At 41.0% G+C, this 16,521-nt stretch overlaps 2 protein-coding genes across 2 annotated transcripts in view; one reads left to right on the top strand and one right to left on the bottom strand.

Moving 5' to 3' along the window:
• The window catches only part of LOC110057585 (TBC1 domain family member 1-like), a 19,392-nt gene extending 15,101 nt beyond the window's left edge, over positions 1–4,291 (top strand). The window contains exons 14-18 of the mRNA XM_020764177.2: positions 1–238; positions 927–1,086; positions 1,485–1,522; positions 2,081–2,254; positions 2,412–4,291. The exon at positions 1–238 is cut by the window's left edge and continues 7 nt beyond it. Coding sequence (XP_020619836.2) covers positions 1–238; positions 927–1,086; positions 1,485–1,522; positions 2,081–2,254; positions 2,412–2,975 — 1,174 coding nt within the window. The 3' untranslated portion in view covers positions 2,976–4,291. The remainder of the gene's footprint in view (positions 239–926; positions 1,087–1,484; positions 1,523–2,080; positions 2,255–2,411) is intronic.
• Positions 4,292–5,875: 1,584 nt separating this feature from the next.
• Positions 5,876–15,839, bottom strand: LOC110057604 (cubilin-like). The gene is made up of 9 exons (XM_089273908.1): positions 15,717–15,839; positions 14,902–14,937; positions 13,246–13,623; positions 11,305–11,673; positions 10,303–10,665; positions 8,988–9,755; positions 8,013–8,396; positions 7,040–7,417; positions 5,876–6,694 (listed from the first exon to the last, which is right to left on the bottom strand). Exons 1-9 carry the CDS (start codon positions 15,730–15,732, stop codon positions 6,501–6,503), a joined length of 2,886 nt encoding a protein of 961 aa, XP_089130034.1. The 5' UTR covers positions 15,733–15,839; the 3' UTR covers positions 5,876–6,500.
• Positions 15,840–16,521: the final 682 nt, after the last annotated feature.

Here is a 16,521-nt window from a genome sequence, read left to right as displayed (position 1 = left end):
ATTTCCCAGTCACCCATACTTTTCTGCTCAGCTGGGTCATGGTCAGCTGTGTTTGTTTAACATTCTGAAGGCATACTCTGTGTTAGATGAAGAGGTTGGTTACTGTCAGGGCCTCAGCTTTGTAGCTGGAATCCTACTGATGCACATGAAGGAACAGGATGCGTTTGATACTCTCAGGTTTATGATGTACAGGCTTCACGTTCGGAAGCAGTACAGACCGGACATGCAAGACTTACAGGTAAGGACACTGAGAAGAAGAACAAGAAATGGCTTCAGTCCACTTCTGTAGTCTGAAACAAGACACTGAAAAGGATTTTCAAGGCAATGTTTTTTGGGGGGTTGGGGGGTTGGGGGCGGGGGGGGGGGGCGGTTGATAATCGAAAAGTTGGGTGTGAACTCCGAGGGTGTGAACTTGATCGGATGCAGAAACTTGGAGATTCTGAGGACTGAATTGAAGATTTAACGCTCCTCTTTCTGTCTTTTGCAACAAATAGTGACATATAGTTGAATCCCGCTTATTTGAACTCGAGGAAAATGAAAACTAGTGCGAAATAGTGGGAGTTCAAAGTAGTCGATAGTAAATGGGCAAATCCAAGAAAAATGGTTTTGAATTCAAAACAACCGAGTTTGAGAAAGTGGGGTTAAACTTTAGTATAAAATGCACCAGGCTAGATGGAGAGCTGTGCACTGAGACAGAAAAAAAGCTTAAGGGTTGCAGTCGCTGTGTCTGTTGTAATCCTGACGGACTTAGTGCCCTGTTATTGTTGATTACAAGAGGCTTATTAATGACAATCAAGTTAGCAGTTGGACTGCTTTGCAGTTCCTGCCATTCACTCTAAATCATACTAGACACTCTGCTTATTGGACATGTTAATCAATGCTCATATTGTAATGCACAAACACTTGTTTCACTCTCCTATTTCCAGGCACAATTTTATATGCTGTCAAGGTTGTTACATGATTACTATGAACCAGTGCACGAGTTTCTCCTGGAACTGGAGATCACACCGACGCTTTACGCTGCCCCATGGTTCCTCACGCTCTTCGCGTCTCACTTCCCAGTAGGCTTTGTGGCACGAGTGTTAGGTGAGTGGTGTTTTCTTTGTTTGCCGCCATACGCTTGTTAAGTTTAGTTAGGAAATAAGTGCACCTGCACTTATGTAAGCAAAGTTTGGGCACAAGAAAATTATTTGTTATTGACTCAGCTTGCCGTTTCAGTGGGGAGGTTGCTAAGTAACGCGACTTTAGAGTGACAGCATTGTGACGTGTACTTCAAATTATTGTGCAAGTTTCTGACTGGTTCAAATGACAATCGAAAACTATTGGACAGGTTCGCGTGAGCACAAGCATCTTCTGTCAACTGATACTAAGTCGAGGAACAACAGCTCACGCGAACCTGTGCAGCAGTTGTTGATTGTTATTTTGTTCCTCAACTCAGTGTTTTTTCTAAGGGTGAGTGAGTGAACTCTTTTTCCCCTTTTCAGATATGATGTTCCTTCAAGGAATGGAGGTCGTATTCAAGGTCAGCTTGTTTCCCTGAATCACTCGTACTTCTTACTCACAATAGACCCACTGCCAAAGTCAGTGTATCAATATATTCAGCCGGTAATCCTTGCACAGTGTTTTCGGGAGGGATTCCAGCCTGACCTTTGCATTAATTACGTGTATCTTTAGCTGTCATGTTTCATGTTTCAGTGTTAGAGTTATATGGAAAGACCTGATTTCATCGTTTAGATATAGAACATCGTTTAACACTAAACTGTCAAGGCTTATAGGCTGTTCACTGGCTTGATACTATACTCGGGTAGTTGTTGACTGAGTGTGAACACTCAGCAGGAAAGTGTTATTTAGCCGACGCCAAAAAGGTCGAAATCTTAGTGGAAAACACGATTAATTCTCGTTGGCTGGCCTACAACATCAATCCACTGTCAATTGTCACTGGTCCCTTTTTGTCTCATCTATTTTCTTCACCTGCGGATAGTGTTCCAGTCCCCAGGCTCATTTGCTGTGCATATGATAAAAAGCAATGGAGTTCTTGCTTGCAGAAACTGACCAACAGGTTTTGTTTTGACTGTTAAAGGTGGTCCTGCTTCTACTTGGGTCTTGCCAAGAGGAACTGCTGACCAGTGATGGACTGGAAGGTGCTGTAGAGGTCATGAAAACTTCACTGCCGCCATTTGCAGAACAGAATGTGGAGTGGCTGGTCAGTCAAGTACTGTCTCTCGACATAACTAAAGATCTCGAGTCTTACGAGGTGAGTGATATACTTCTGAAGTCATTGTCTTGTGAGTCTGGTGGCTCTTTAGGAGGAAGTTCTGTTAGGGAGGGGGCTTATTAGAAAGAGTTTGTAACCAGCCCAGTGTAATCTTGGAATTTTTTCTTCTAAAATGTTTTGATTGCGTTCTTTTCAGGTGGAATACAATGTTCTCAAAGAGGAGGATTTAAGTATCGCGTCGTTTGACGAGATCGAGAGTGAACGAGTAGAGTCACTGGAGGCGGAAAACACCATTAAGACCAAACAGATCCAAAATCTTAATGAGCAACTCTCTTGTGCTCGAAACACTGTTCAGAGCCTGGAGAGCACCATTAACACCATGCAGATAAACCAGACCGAACTTCAGGGCATCATCCGATCTCTACGAGCCGAGAACGAAAGCTTAAAGAAAAACTTTGAAAAACTGAAAACTCAGGTACTTGCCAACGGCGATGCTGTTGGCGTCGAAGAACTGTCGAACGCTCCAACGAACGATATCACGAATACTCTAACCGAGTGCAGCACGATCAAACCGACTTGTGCCGAGACGAATGCCAGTTCTACCGAAGAAAACACGGACAGTTATGAGCACATTGGCAGCGGAAACGATCTCACAGACGATGAAGCAGATTCCGACGAATTCATTGAGAGGAAGCCTCGGTCGGTTAGCCCCAGTCCTCCTCTCAGTGACAAGTGCGAAGATCTGGTTGTCAGTAGATGAAGTAACTCTGGTAATGCCTGAAAAGAATCTATTTTTCCTAAGGAGATAATTTAGGGGCTGGTTTGGGGAGATGATATCACATAGCTCGTAATTTTGGTTCTGGCTGACTGTATTTCGTTTTGATGCTTGACTTGCCAGCAAAAATAGGGAAATGCTAAGGAATCTTACATCACATACTTTTCACGCGCTAGTAGTCTTTGCGTCATTCGCATTTCACTTGGTAACACCGTTTACAACGATGGTCACGCACTCGCAGCAGTTACGCATTTACGCTTGTACGCACCCACTCAAATCGTTTTTGAATATGATGGATTTTTGCAAGCTTCAAAGAAACGTATATAAGATTTAGTGATTATTTTTGTGGGATATAAACCAGATTCGGCTTCTGTCATGTTAGGAGGTAAATAGATTTCATCAGAACGGGTACAAATTGCGTAAATTTAATGTCGAGCCTCTTGCGCAGATGTTGGTTTGCTCGTCACACAATCTAATGCGTGTCACGCAATCTGTTCGTGTGGAGAGGGAGTGCGTGACGAGCGAAAGCAAGATGTCGGCTTAGGAGGCCATTGTTGATCGCTTAAGTAAACAAATATGCTTGTTATACAGGCTGTAAATTAGTGAGAAATACTTAGCTAATATTGATGTGAAATAATGAATTTTAGATTTGTTACATGTAATGTGAAAACGAAAATATGGTTATTAATTGCACCATTTCTTTTGTAAAAATGTTTTTCGCTGTATTGTTTTAATAAGTTTTGTTGATTTGCGACAAGTCGATCATCTGGACGGTCGATGGTACGTTTGCAAATAGCTAATCACGCGGAGAGGCTGACTGCAACGTCTGTCTCAAATCAATAGTTAAAGATTCAAGAATGTTCTATGTTCTTTGCGACTAAAAGGGCGTATTTCTCAAGATGCTCTCAGTTTTTCCTTTTGCCTCTATCTCAATGTAAAAATTCCCCTGACTAGTCATTTTTGGTAGTGTTAGTTGAGAAATGATCTTTCTCTGGATAATTTCCTTTTGATTGTTGATTCTGTCTTGATGCCCTTGCTTATTTCATGACACTACAGAGTCTGGAGAAATACGACCCTTAGTTTTACCAACATAGACTATTGAATTAGAGAAAAAAAGGAAAAGAAATAAAAACACGAATCCTTGATATAATTTTATTTTTCAAAATTATCGAAAGCTACTTTGTATTTGAGTTAATTTTCTTCAGATTCATTTATGAAAATAAGTTAAAATTTGGGATGCTCTGTAAATTAATTGTGAATTCAGAGACAAAGCAATCATTAAAGAGTCATTTGGCAGGGTACTGGATGTTGTGTAGTGTTTCTTTGGGAAAGAGTGTTTACAAATGAATAGTTACACAGAATGAACAAAGATAATTTAGTTTATTTCTTCACGTTTCTCTACAACTACTAAAATATCAGTAAAAAAGAACAATGGAGAAGGAGGCATCCAAAAGCGCTACACTAGGGACACTTCATGAATAAACTAATTAGAAGTGTGAAGGTAACAAAGATTGCATTGTGAAAAACCCTGGGATGATTTGGTGGTATTATAAGACGGGTCGCCGGAAAATACTTAGTTTATTAACCATTTACACGAGGAAAGCGGTTGGTTCACGGGTTTGACAACTGGTACGCAAAGTTCCATACGAGACCGGAGCAGAATGTTCTCGGAACATCTTGAGCTAAGCACAAAATTATTTTTGAGAACAAATTTCAACCACCTGGGAGCCTTCTGAAATCCAATTCAAGATAAATATCTTCAATTCAAGATAAACCACAATATCATCTACACTAAAGACAAACTTAAAAGAGCCAACATAATAGCTGATAATTTATGCTATCTATGTAAAGGTGAACAGCATACAATCCAGCATATGTTTTTATAGTGCTTCCATGTAGCTTTATTTTGGAATGAATTTTTCGACTGGTGGTCGCAAGTCACCAGTGAAAACATTCAGTTACCAGACTCAACAATTTTATACGGACCTACAAACCCACTCAAGCACCATCAACCCCTAAGCTTGGCTTTGTTGGTGGCAAGATACATTAACTGTTCTCGCTGTTTGAGATACAACTTCGAGAAAACATAATGACTGAAAGGTACATTGCAATAAAAAACAAAACTGCCAAGCTCTTTAACGAGAAATGCAAATGCCTTATATTTAAAGATTTTGTTCCAGAAATTTTGCCACCACCAACATCTCATTAGGACAAATTAATTTACTTACTTTGTGTCAATGATGTCATGGTTTTCAAATTTCTAATCAGTAGCGCTTAGCATTAATTTATTTCTATATCTATTGTAGTCCTCAAAGTGCCGTAGTTTTCTTTTTGCGCGGACTTATCTTTACTCTGTTTTATTGTACTGTAAGTGTTTTCTTCATGAATCAATCAATCAATCAATCAATCAATCAATCTTGAGCTAAGCAGTCGGCCAGTCGCGCGTATGGGATGAAACTGGCGGGTGAGAGACTATTTTTATCACTGAAGGTTAACCAGGGCGTTCTACTCTCTCCGCAGAGTTTCCAAACGTTCGTTATAGAAAGCCGCTGTACGAATGATTGAATGAATGAACGACACGGGAAAATATACGAGTACGAGGCGAAAGTCGAAGGGATCGCATTTCACGTAACCCTGCGCCTGCACTAATATCGTTTAGCGGATTCTCCCCACCCGAAAACCCCCTTAGAGCGTCTGCGGAGGAGAGGGGCTTTTTAGACAGGTGCGGATTCTTCCCCGTCCCCAGGCGTCACTGTTTAATCCTTCATAGTACCTGCACGGTGAGTGTGAAGGTGTGGGACGGTTGCCCTCAGCTTCTGATTCCCCTTTGCGATGGACCCCGGGTCGATGAGGCAGAGCAAGAACCAACAGTAACTCACACTACATGACAGTTAAATCATAACTTTCATATGTGACCGTAAATAAAGATACAATTGGTCTGTATAAATGCCTCAATATGCCGGTCATACGAAAGGTATACACACTCAGTTTTGATTCATAGCTTGTTACAAAATGTATTCCCGTAATATAATAAATATCTGTAGACCTGAGGTAAAATTCCTTTACAAAAATTAAACAAAAATATAAAACTATTAAATAGAGAGGGAGTGGATCCCAATATCCGCTCCGTAGAATAATATACTACTTTTCTGCAGCAAATTCGGAATTAGCCAATCAGATGTCGTGTATGCTGTCCCAATATACAAACAATGGCCTCCAGTTGAGGCGAAAATATGCCTAGATATATTTGTTCGCGGACATTATCTGTTCCGAGAAGCGAACAGTTTTCCGAGAGCGTAGTTCGAGCGAAAATATTTGATGGATTACAATAATGACATACATGAATAGCTCGTAACATAGTCAGTCATTCTAGAGGTACTCTAAAATTCAGGCTTCTTAATCTTATACTCCAATAAAAAGACGTAGAACGAGAACTTCGATTGTGGAAAACCGGTTTGCTTATACGAATTGTTTTCCTTTTTCTGCTCTCCGTTTTAAGTATCCAAGAAGCTAAAAACTAGTGGTTTGTTTCCTTGTATCTTCAGCGACATGAGCAGAATTGTCAGCTCCTTGAAGAACGACTCCGGGCTGAGGTTGATTGTGCGTTCTCTTGTAGCACACGATACAACTGGATATAACGAGACATAAAAGAACTAGTACTCCAAGACTAATTCCCACGGCCTTTAAAATCTGTAGAGTTGTATCTGAGGAGAGAACATCAAAAGTGTACGTTGGTTCAACATTCAATTAATGCATACCGTATGAAGGTATCACTTAATAACCCGGCTCTGTAATCTGTGACATTTACTCAATAATAGGACTCCTTCTCCTCCGTTTTCAATTTGAGTTGCAATTTTTCATAAAGCAACTTCAGTAACATTAGAGGAAGCAAGCAAGTAGTCGAAAGAAAGAACAAACATATGAACTAAGGAACGTAAAAAAGCACGAAAGGAAAGAACGAATGATCGAGCGAAAGCAATTAGCAAGAAAAAAAAAAAAAAAGAGGGAAACATTGAAAATGTGTTAAACGTTATTCACTTTTAACTGACCTGTTTTCTTTGTTTTGTAGGTTGCCTTGAATCCGGGATATTTCGTTTTTCCACTGGACTTGAACGCCACGCGCAAGTCCCACAAATCTGAAGTTATCTTTGAGGGTTTATTTGATCCACAAAACTTTCCTACAAGTTCACTCTCGCTAAACAGGCCATCACGCACCTCCACGTAATCCTCAGAACAGTCAGCGGAGTCGGACAGATTGAAGAAATCGAACGACAGTTCAATTATGGAATCAGTATTCACATTGATGCTCCAAACACATTCAACAGAATCATCATATGGCAGAGGGTAGTTGTAACTGGCCAAGGTTCCAGTCTCTGACTTTAACTTGACCCGCAGGTTGCGCGCAGTGCAGGAAAACGGTGCTGGTACTAAAATTAAAAAAAACCCGTCAAAATGAAGCCAAGTAATTCATGCAGTTCTTAGGATATAAACGGAAGATGCAAAATAATTTTCGACGTTGCATGTGAAACAATCAAAAGTGAGTTGAAAAGAAAATTCAGAAGAAAAATGTCTGGCTCTCAAACTAGAACTTACACTCGAACCTGACTTATTGCGCAAGGAAAGTGCATAACTAAGTCAGTGTCTGGTGTAGATGGAAGAAGAAACTTCAGTGTAAATCGGAGTCGAGTTGGTCAGCTTATCGCGCGTGTTATTTACTAATCTTGCGTGTTTCCTCGCGCGCCGGCGAGGCCTGGATACAGCTGGCGCAAAAAGCTAAAGATCAAGCAATAGGCCGTTTTCGTATTCTCGGTACTGGACTTGAACTAGCTTGCAATGGAGGCTCATGCATTAATCTCAGTGGCAAGCTACTTCCAGTTCAATACCGAGAATACAAAATGGTGTAATATTGCTGTTGGAAGGCAAGACTGACAGCTGTGAACCCAGCTAATGCAATTACCAGCCAGTAGGGGAAAATGTAAACCAAGATCTTATATTAATGAAAGAACAGAATGAAAGCCTTACACTGATTGACCATCTCAAACAGGGCATGGAATCCAGTTCCGTATTGGAATGAATCATCTGAAGACTGGAACTGAACCCAAAGATGGCGACCGCTGGAAAACACCGAACTCTCAAAGTCCTGTCCACAGAATGTTTTTATCAAGTCGCTTGATGAACTCTGGCCATCACGAATTTCAAGATTAGTTCCTTCTTTGCAAATATACGCGAAGAAAAGAGACGTTATTCTTAACTTGACGAAGTTTCCTTCCGGTACTGTTATAATCCAGGTACATTTCATGTTGCGGGGAAATGTCTGTGGATACAGTGGTGAAAAAAGCCTTCCTGTCTCTCCACTTAAAGGAATGACGTTGTCTATTCCTTGCGTCTTACACGGCCCCATGGTCGCTGAAATGAAAAACAAAAACACCTTTACTTGATGCATACAAAACGTCTACGTATCATACTGAAAATTCCTAATTTCTAATTTTATTTCTATGCAAATCAGACAAATCACGTGATTCATGCATATAAATTGGAAACCTCGCTAGCAATAGGCGAATCGTTGCTGACGTCATTGTTTACATTTTTCCTCATTAACATAGGACTTATAGAAGTATAGAAGGCATCATGCTAGACACGATTTTACTTGAAAAACTTAAAGAGCTTGTGAAACTTAATACGTGGTGAAATATTTGGCTCTTTGGGTGTAATATTCGAGGAGAAATTGGCTTTCAAAAACATCAAAATTTCTGTGTGGCAAAAGCGCTGTTGAGCTCATACCAGGGGCTTACATTCTTTGTAAAATTTTAAGCTTTTAAACCCTCGTCGCACAAAAAGTATTCAATACATCGCGCTCAAATTCCTTGGGACAGTTAATCGTGCTGTGCCTTTTCAATATTCAGTATTAATCTCTTTGTAGCTCCATCAGAAACTGTATCGTTTATGGTAATGAGGCAAATATTGTAAACAAAGATTCTCCTATAAGTGCTGACTTACGGTCTTCAACTGCTGTATAGCTTGCATGGAATCCTGGGTATCTTCCAGAACTGTCAGCCACGAAATCCACGTTCATTTTTGTGTGGTTTGACTGAATTGCTGTGGGAAGCGAAGAACCACAGAATCTGCGCGAGTCTGTCAACATGCCACCCGTCTGCCAGGAATATTTTTCTTGCTTAATCCGAACATAGTCCTCTTGACAATCTTGAGATTGTTGTAAATCAAACGAGTGAAACGTGAAATTGATGTTGTAACCAACAGGGACCTCAATTGTCCAGGAACAGCTAACGTCATTGGAGTAAGGCAGGGGATATTGATAGCTTGCGAGTTCACCACTAGTGTTACGTAGTGTAATTCTATCATAGTCGCCTGAGGAAGATTTAGAACAAGCGTATGGAGCAGGAACCGCCTTAAGAGTTTCGTATGTGGCGATAAAGCCGCTGACAGAGCTCTCGGATGCAATAACATAAGTAACTAACAAACTGCTTCCTCTTGAGTAAACCACTTCCGCTTTGAATAGATAACAGAACTTCCTCAGATATATCCACGTGGAATTCGTTACGTCATAAACCTCCACATAACTGCTGTTACATGATCCGTACACGTACCAGAAGGTAAGCCTTATGAAGTTCCCGGGGGGTACAGAGATATTCCAATGACATGATCCGTCTCCAGGATGGAGAGGAAAGTTCGGACTTGCGAAGCTCATTCCTTCACCAGTCATGTGCACAGTGCTGTTTTCACTTGGCTTGCAAGTTCCCGATGAATCTAAAACGTTCAAATCAAAAATTGGATTAGTGTCTCGGTGATAAACACAAAGGTACGAAATATACCCACTAGAATTATTCGTTATTTTCCTTTCTTTTTACCACAACCGACTCGTTTAACCCCAAGAAAACGGAAACATAAAGAATGCGTAACTCTACAGCTGTATGCTAAGTTTCCCTGCTTCAAAGTAAAGGCGACGCTAAAGTTGATCAGGTACGTATTTACATTATGTAACGTTTATTCTACTATTCTGTTACTTTGTCATTTACATCACTTCAGTTTGTTGGTTCATATGTTAAATAAGGGCGTATCCCCCTAGAAGAAGTGTTGTGCAGAAAATTCAGATAGAGGGAGCCGAAGAAATTGCGGCAGAGCGCAGGCAACACCCCTCTTAAACCGAATCAAAAATTCGCTCTGAAGACGGTTGGTCTATTTTTTTTTTTTCGGCAATACAAGAAAAAAAGGAGGGGGGACGCCCCCTTCAGCCCTTCATAAATCCACCCCTGTTATGTGAAATAACGGCAAGCAAATCGTTCGTTTATATTACCTGCGGTCACCGTTGTGTAGTTCGCAATGAATCCTGGACCAGTGCTGTAGAGTTCTCGGACCCGGATACCGAGTTCATTTGTCATTGAGTAAACAACAAACGATGGTTTCTGTCCACAATGAGATGTTAAGATCGAGTTTTTCTTATTTATTGTCTGCACAACATCAATACAAGCTCCTACTGCAAGTCGAAAGGACGAAAAATCCACTCGAACCACTTTTCCTTTGGCTGTGAATATCTTCCAGTAGCACTGCGTGACAGGGTAACTGGATGGATACCCAGGGGTTTTGAGGACACCGGAGGGATCTTTTATCACGATGTTTTGGTTTTCGTCCAATGAGTTCCCAGATGAACACGAGAGGGCTGGAAAGAAAGAATTAACAAGAATCAATCCGAAAGTGGGCTATTTACCCTGTTGCCATCTACTGTTAATAATAGTTCCAATTAAAGCATTCGGTAAATTTTTGCAAAACCGCCAGTTTAGAAAAGTTTACATTGAAGAGCAGCACCACATGACTGCTCGATAGCTTTCATGTTAAATACTAAGGTTTCATGAGGGTTTCATCCACAGACGTAAATTCTCGACCAGTTTGTGCAACATTAATTAAGGCTTGGCGAAAAGTTTTAAACATTTCAACGCCATATATTGCAACATTGTTGGATCTTGTTAGGGATTATAAAGAAAACGAACACAACAAATTGATTGGGCGTTTAAATGTTGCGTGCGTTTAACCGGGCCGTTACTCCCTTGTTTATTCCAGGCCATACTCATTTTCAGTTGGTCACAAGACCGTATAGACCCGAGAAAGCAATAAATGTCGCTAAAAACGAAGAAGTACAGCGTCACCTTAGAACTACAGTAACACAGGAGGATTTTCGACCTACACCCAAAAGTAAAACTCTAGATCTCTTCCCTTCCTTTATTATCACCTCTCCCGTCACGCAATAAGAGGGGATGAAAATCAAACCCCTAGGAGTTGTGCACAAGCTACTCAGTTTTACCTGGAGTGATGGCTGTGTACGATACAAATAATCCCTTTGCTCTCCAAAGTATCTGGTTATAGCTTTTCAACAACACGTACAAACTGTTGAACTTGGAGTATATTGTAACGGTTCTTGTCCTATAACTCCGACGAAAAAAGTTGATCAGACTACGCTCCAAGCCATCTACATCATAAACCTCCACCTTGTCGTTTTTGGCATTGTTATTCAATCTGTATGTAACATGAAGCGCCACAGTGTGATTCTCGGGTGCAGTGATGTACCATCCACAGGTCGTGTTTGTCGGATAGCCGTTAGGGTAATACGGGCTGGAAAAGTTGTGTTCTACAGGCGACAACGGAGCATCAAAGGTGCTGTTAAAAGAACACTCTGAAAAAAGAAATAAACTTACATTAGGCGTGAAAGCACTTAGGCGGACGTGGAAAGGCTGGGAAAAAGAGCTCGGATTTAACGCCGCGGAGCATTGCAGGGTTCAGGGTCCTCCAGTGAGCGCGTCGCGCACGCAAAGGTTTCCACGAACCCTAAAAAATATTGACACCTTTTGTTCGCTACTAATGAGATTGAGGTGGCTCGAAACTGTATCCAGCACTTTCCAAGACTTGGATTTTCAAACTTTAAGGTGGCTCTTCTTATCCTGCTAATCAAAATTTGGTAATATAAAAAAAAATTCACCGTGCCGTTTTTAATTATAAGCCCTTAAAGCTATAATTAAAAGTGTTTTAAGTAGGTCATACCGTTGCTATGGTAACCTACTGTGCCACGAAAATGAAAACAACACGTTGACCAATGATTGGGCAGGTTTTTGATACCATGATTGTAGCATCAACTGATAAAGAGTGCTTATCAATGACCCATCTAAATCTAAGTCTTGGAAAGTGGCTGGAAACTGTTTTGAGCCACCTTAAAACGAAGCTGTCTCAGGTCTTTCTGCTGATGTTGTTCCACACATGCGACAATATCGTTCCCAGAGTCTCTCTTCTTTCTAGAAGAAAAGAGACCCTGGCCTGGGAACGAAGTCGCGCATGCGAGAGAAAACCTCCACTACCCAGAGGTGAGGTACATCAAGTCAACATTTATTTCCTAACAGGTGAACTTTTCGTTTAAGAGTAACAACACCAAACTGTTCCTATAAAAAGGAAATGAGGATCGTTGGAAATTTTGAACGACTTATACGGCCGATTTAGACAACGCAGCTTTGTCGCTGAAATAGTACGGTTTATTCACACATCAGAAAAACATGGCCGCCATACTGAACAACATGCGGACTTACTCAGTCCAGGCTTCCCCGGCCAATACAAAGCGAGCGGATACTACAACTTTTTTTGGTAGAATTCTACTAGTATACTAATGCAAATGCTGCAATCTGATTGGCTGAGCTACTCGTATACTATCATTAGAGTGCAGTAGCTGTCGGCCGTCTACGAAATGGCAAGGTTTTTCCGTTTTCCTGCAAATGGATAATTAAGTTCCTGAGAAGACTAAAAGAAAGTCATTTACGGTTTCTTGATTCGCTCGATTCGCTCTCGATTTCTATGAGGTGATACATCACCTCATAAAAATCTCAAGCTCATAATCTAATTGTTAAACAGCGCTTTGCTGCTCATGCGTCATGCCAAAATAGCATACAACTTTCATAAGTGAACATTGTCCGAGGCTACAATTGTTGTAGACTTTAAAAGCGTATTTCAAAATCGCTCAACCTTTCTGTATCTGACACGACAGTCCTGAGCAAGCTGTAGATTTGATTTCCACGAATCAATAGCCGATTTGCACGTTGTCGTCATTTGACTACAACTACAACTATTCGAGCCGTAAGCCCAGCTGTCGCGTGGCGGTGGCAAGGTTGTGCGGTCTAGATCAGCCCTAAAAGATACCAGAATTTCGATTTTGGCGAGAGGTCGACATGCAAATCACTGCGCAAGTATAAACTTTCCCTTTTACCTTCAAAGTCCATCGCTTTGTAAGACACTCTAAAACCGCTGGTAAAATTGTTTATGCCTTTCTTCGTCTCGATCCATAAACTACGACCACTGGACAAGAGCTGATATTCTATCAAATCATCTCTGGAGCTATTAAGACAGTATTCTACAAGTATGTCACTTGATTCTGCAGGCCCATCGTGGATCCTGAGGTACTCCTGATCACAGGGCATTCTGAAGTTGAAGACAATGATGTCAATGGTGAGCACCTGTCCTTCAGGGGCTGTGATGTTCCAAACGCAAGAGGAATTAAATGGAAGCAAGTAGGTGTCATTTTGAAGAACGCGCCCGTCCTCCCCAGCTGTTACAGTGGCAGTCGAATGCTGATTAGCACTACAGCCTGAAAATATAAACGTACACCAATGATATTTTTGCGATGGTATTTACTAAAAAAAAGGACCACCCTGCGCTCCTAACCCAGTCGCTTTTTTGGGTTCGTCACGGAAATATTGCGTGACAAGTCCAAAGAAGTTATATCACCCATGCGTAGCATGACACATGTCGGTTTCATAGGATACCCGCACCAGTCTTCCCTCTATTCCCTATTGTAACCCAGTTCTTCATTGACTTTTGTATTAGTAAAGTAAATTCTCCCTGAAAATGAAAACCTGTACTCTCATGCAAAAACTTAACCTAGGGATTCTTACGTGTAATAAAAACTTAAAAGTGAGCTTGTTTCCCCCCAGCCCCCTTCCCCCACCACCACAAACTCTTTGTGGGGGATCGTGCAGAGCCCTGGTTTCGCAAAAATTTCGACACTGCTTCATGGCATTGTCTTTTTCCACATTGTTATTTGTCTTCGGGATCACTACTCTAAAGCGTATAAAACAACATACGTCAAACAAGAACATTATATTGCATGGCACTGATTGGGTCAATATGCTGGAAGATATCAAGCTTGCACAACTGCGGGAGGTCCAGTGGGTGTGGACATTTTCATAAACTTGACTCCATGACAAACCACCTGTTCTTTGCAGGTTTTTATGTTATTTTCGTTTTGCAGGTTTTTATCCTCGTTGAGGACGTGGCTTTTAGACAGTTTGTTGGCTGAAGTTTAGTTGGGCGAGGGTCGGACCGATAATATGCATTCCCGTGTGACGTAAAGAAGGGCATGATTTGTGTTGGATATGCTTGAGTAAATTCTGCCCGCAAAATAGCTCAAATTCACTTGTTCCGCCGCTTTTTCCGCTCGGCTAAAACAATTCTACTCGTGCTCTGCTCGGTGCAATAGTAATTTGTTCACTTTTAATACTTAATTCAAAGTCTTTAAAAGTAATTATAACGTTTCCCCTATCGGCAGAATTTATCCACTATAAATATCTATAATATTTTTTTTAATTTCAGAGACGCAGTTGCTGTTGAGTTGCCAGACGGACCACTATAAGTGGGGTGTGAACCCTAAACCTCTTGTATGTCTTGTTTTACGTCTTGAGCTTACACATTCGGTTAATTTTTGTTAAAAAATTAAAAATAATTAATAATTAGTTGCAGTTACATTGACAGCGCCGATCTTCCACACAAGACATGAGAGTTTTGGCGTAATTTTCTCTTCTTTCTGTTATTGGCATAATCAGCATACAAGCCTTATTTATATAATAATAGTATTATGAAATACTACCTTCTGTAGCCAGTGACTTCAGCAACAGTATTAAACCTAAAAACCAAAAAAAAGGGTTGTATTTACACATATTGCATTATTTTACTGACAGAGTATAATATTAATGCCTTGATTTGTTAGGAATATCACTCCTTTACTATCCACCTACTTATTGCGAGTGTGAAATCAACACGTTTCGATCGCCAGCGATAATATGGCAACAGTGATAAAAATGTGATATTTTCCAGGGATATTTCTCTTCTCTACTTCCAGCGTATATGGGATTATCTTTCTTGTCAAATAAAACTGATATTTCAAAGGGATTTTAATTAATATGCGTAATTCTTTCCATTTTGCGCTTGCACAACCATAAACACGTATTATCCGTACTCTCATCAAAATGGCGTCAAGAAAAGAGAGGACCATGTTTATATTGAAGTAAACAAATGAACATTTCATCTCGCTCACACATATCACGTCAATGAAATCGACTTGTTTCAGTTACAAATATTAAATTACATCAGGTTGATGATTAGCCACGTCGATACCGTCGTCAATGCATTTCGCCTTGTGTAATCAAACAAGAGGAGGTTGATTACACGATTCTCCATAAAATGATTCTCCTGGCTGTAAACAACACCTGAATGACTTGCATTTACGGCACGGAACGCGCAGCGAGCGAAACGATTTTTGCGCAGCGAAAATCCGTTCGATAAACTCCGGAAAGGTGTCCGGGATTAAACCGATGCTGCTCCATTGCGTGCTAGTAAAGTATCGAAGGAGCTTTTCGCAAGTATTCATCTTGGATGCTGATATGCATTTCGTGCAAGACTTACCGAGGAATAGTAGCATTCTGTACTGCAGCCTAAACACCGCGACCTGAGCCGACGTCGACTCGTTCCCTCTCTTTCTGGTTCCAAACTAATTTTAGATCTGAACTCATGACATTTGTAGTGAGATGAGAGTCACGCGATTTTGCTTGCCTTGTAAGGTAGTCACGTGATCCAGTAGGTCACAACGGAGTCAGCTAGGCGCATGAGCCCGCAGTTGAATCGGATTGCAGGTAAAAATGTAACGGATGGATTTTTGATGGATTCATTATCATGAATGTGCTAGTACAGTTCCCTGTCAACGTCCTCTATAACAGATCTGGTGATGCACTGAAAATCTCATCAACAGGGCAGGCAAAATTTCTCGACTGTATATCTCATTTGATTTTTCTACGGGCACGCGACGTACGGCGCCCACACGGCACCAGAGAAGAATAAAACTCACAATGGAATTGTTTTGAATCTACCCGTGGATCAGGGAGGGAGGGGGGGGCTCAAATGGACCCAAGTGAACAAGCAATTATAGCGCCACGTATAGCGAGTGGTGCAATAAAGAACTTAATGACAAACTTTTTGGAGGATTTCCTTGGTTTAATTTCTCCCGGTGTCTCGCATTTTTTTTTTTTACCGGAGATCTAATATGTACGTATTTCCCTGGGGTTGCTGTGTGTATCCTCTTTACCCTAGTGTATTTAATTCCAACCTGAGTGCAGTACGCATTTTCCCGGATATATCTTGTGTTTACCCCATGCAGAGCCAGGAGTGCGGGAAACCAGAGATTCAGATATGAAGTGATTTTTTTAGAAGTACT

This window comes from Orbicella faveolata, unplaced genomic scaffold, assembly GCF_042242905.1.
Source record: "Orbicella faveolata isolate gen_17 unplaced genomic scaffold, um_ofav_v1 contig_35, whole genome shotgun sequence".
Taxonomy (NCBI): Eukaryota; Metazoa; Cnidaria; class Anthozoa; order Scleractinia; family Merulinidae; genus Orbicella; species Orbicella faveolata.
Note: the sequence above shows the minus strand (reverse complement) of the source record. Positions and strands in the feature narration are given on the sequence as shown.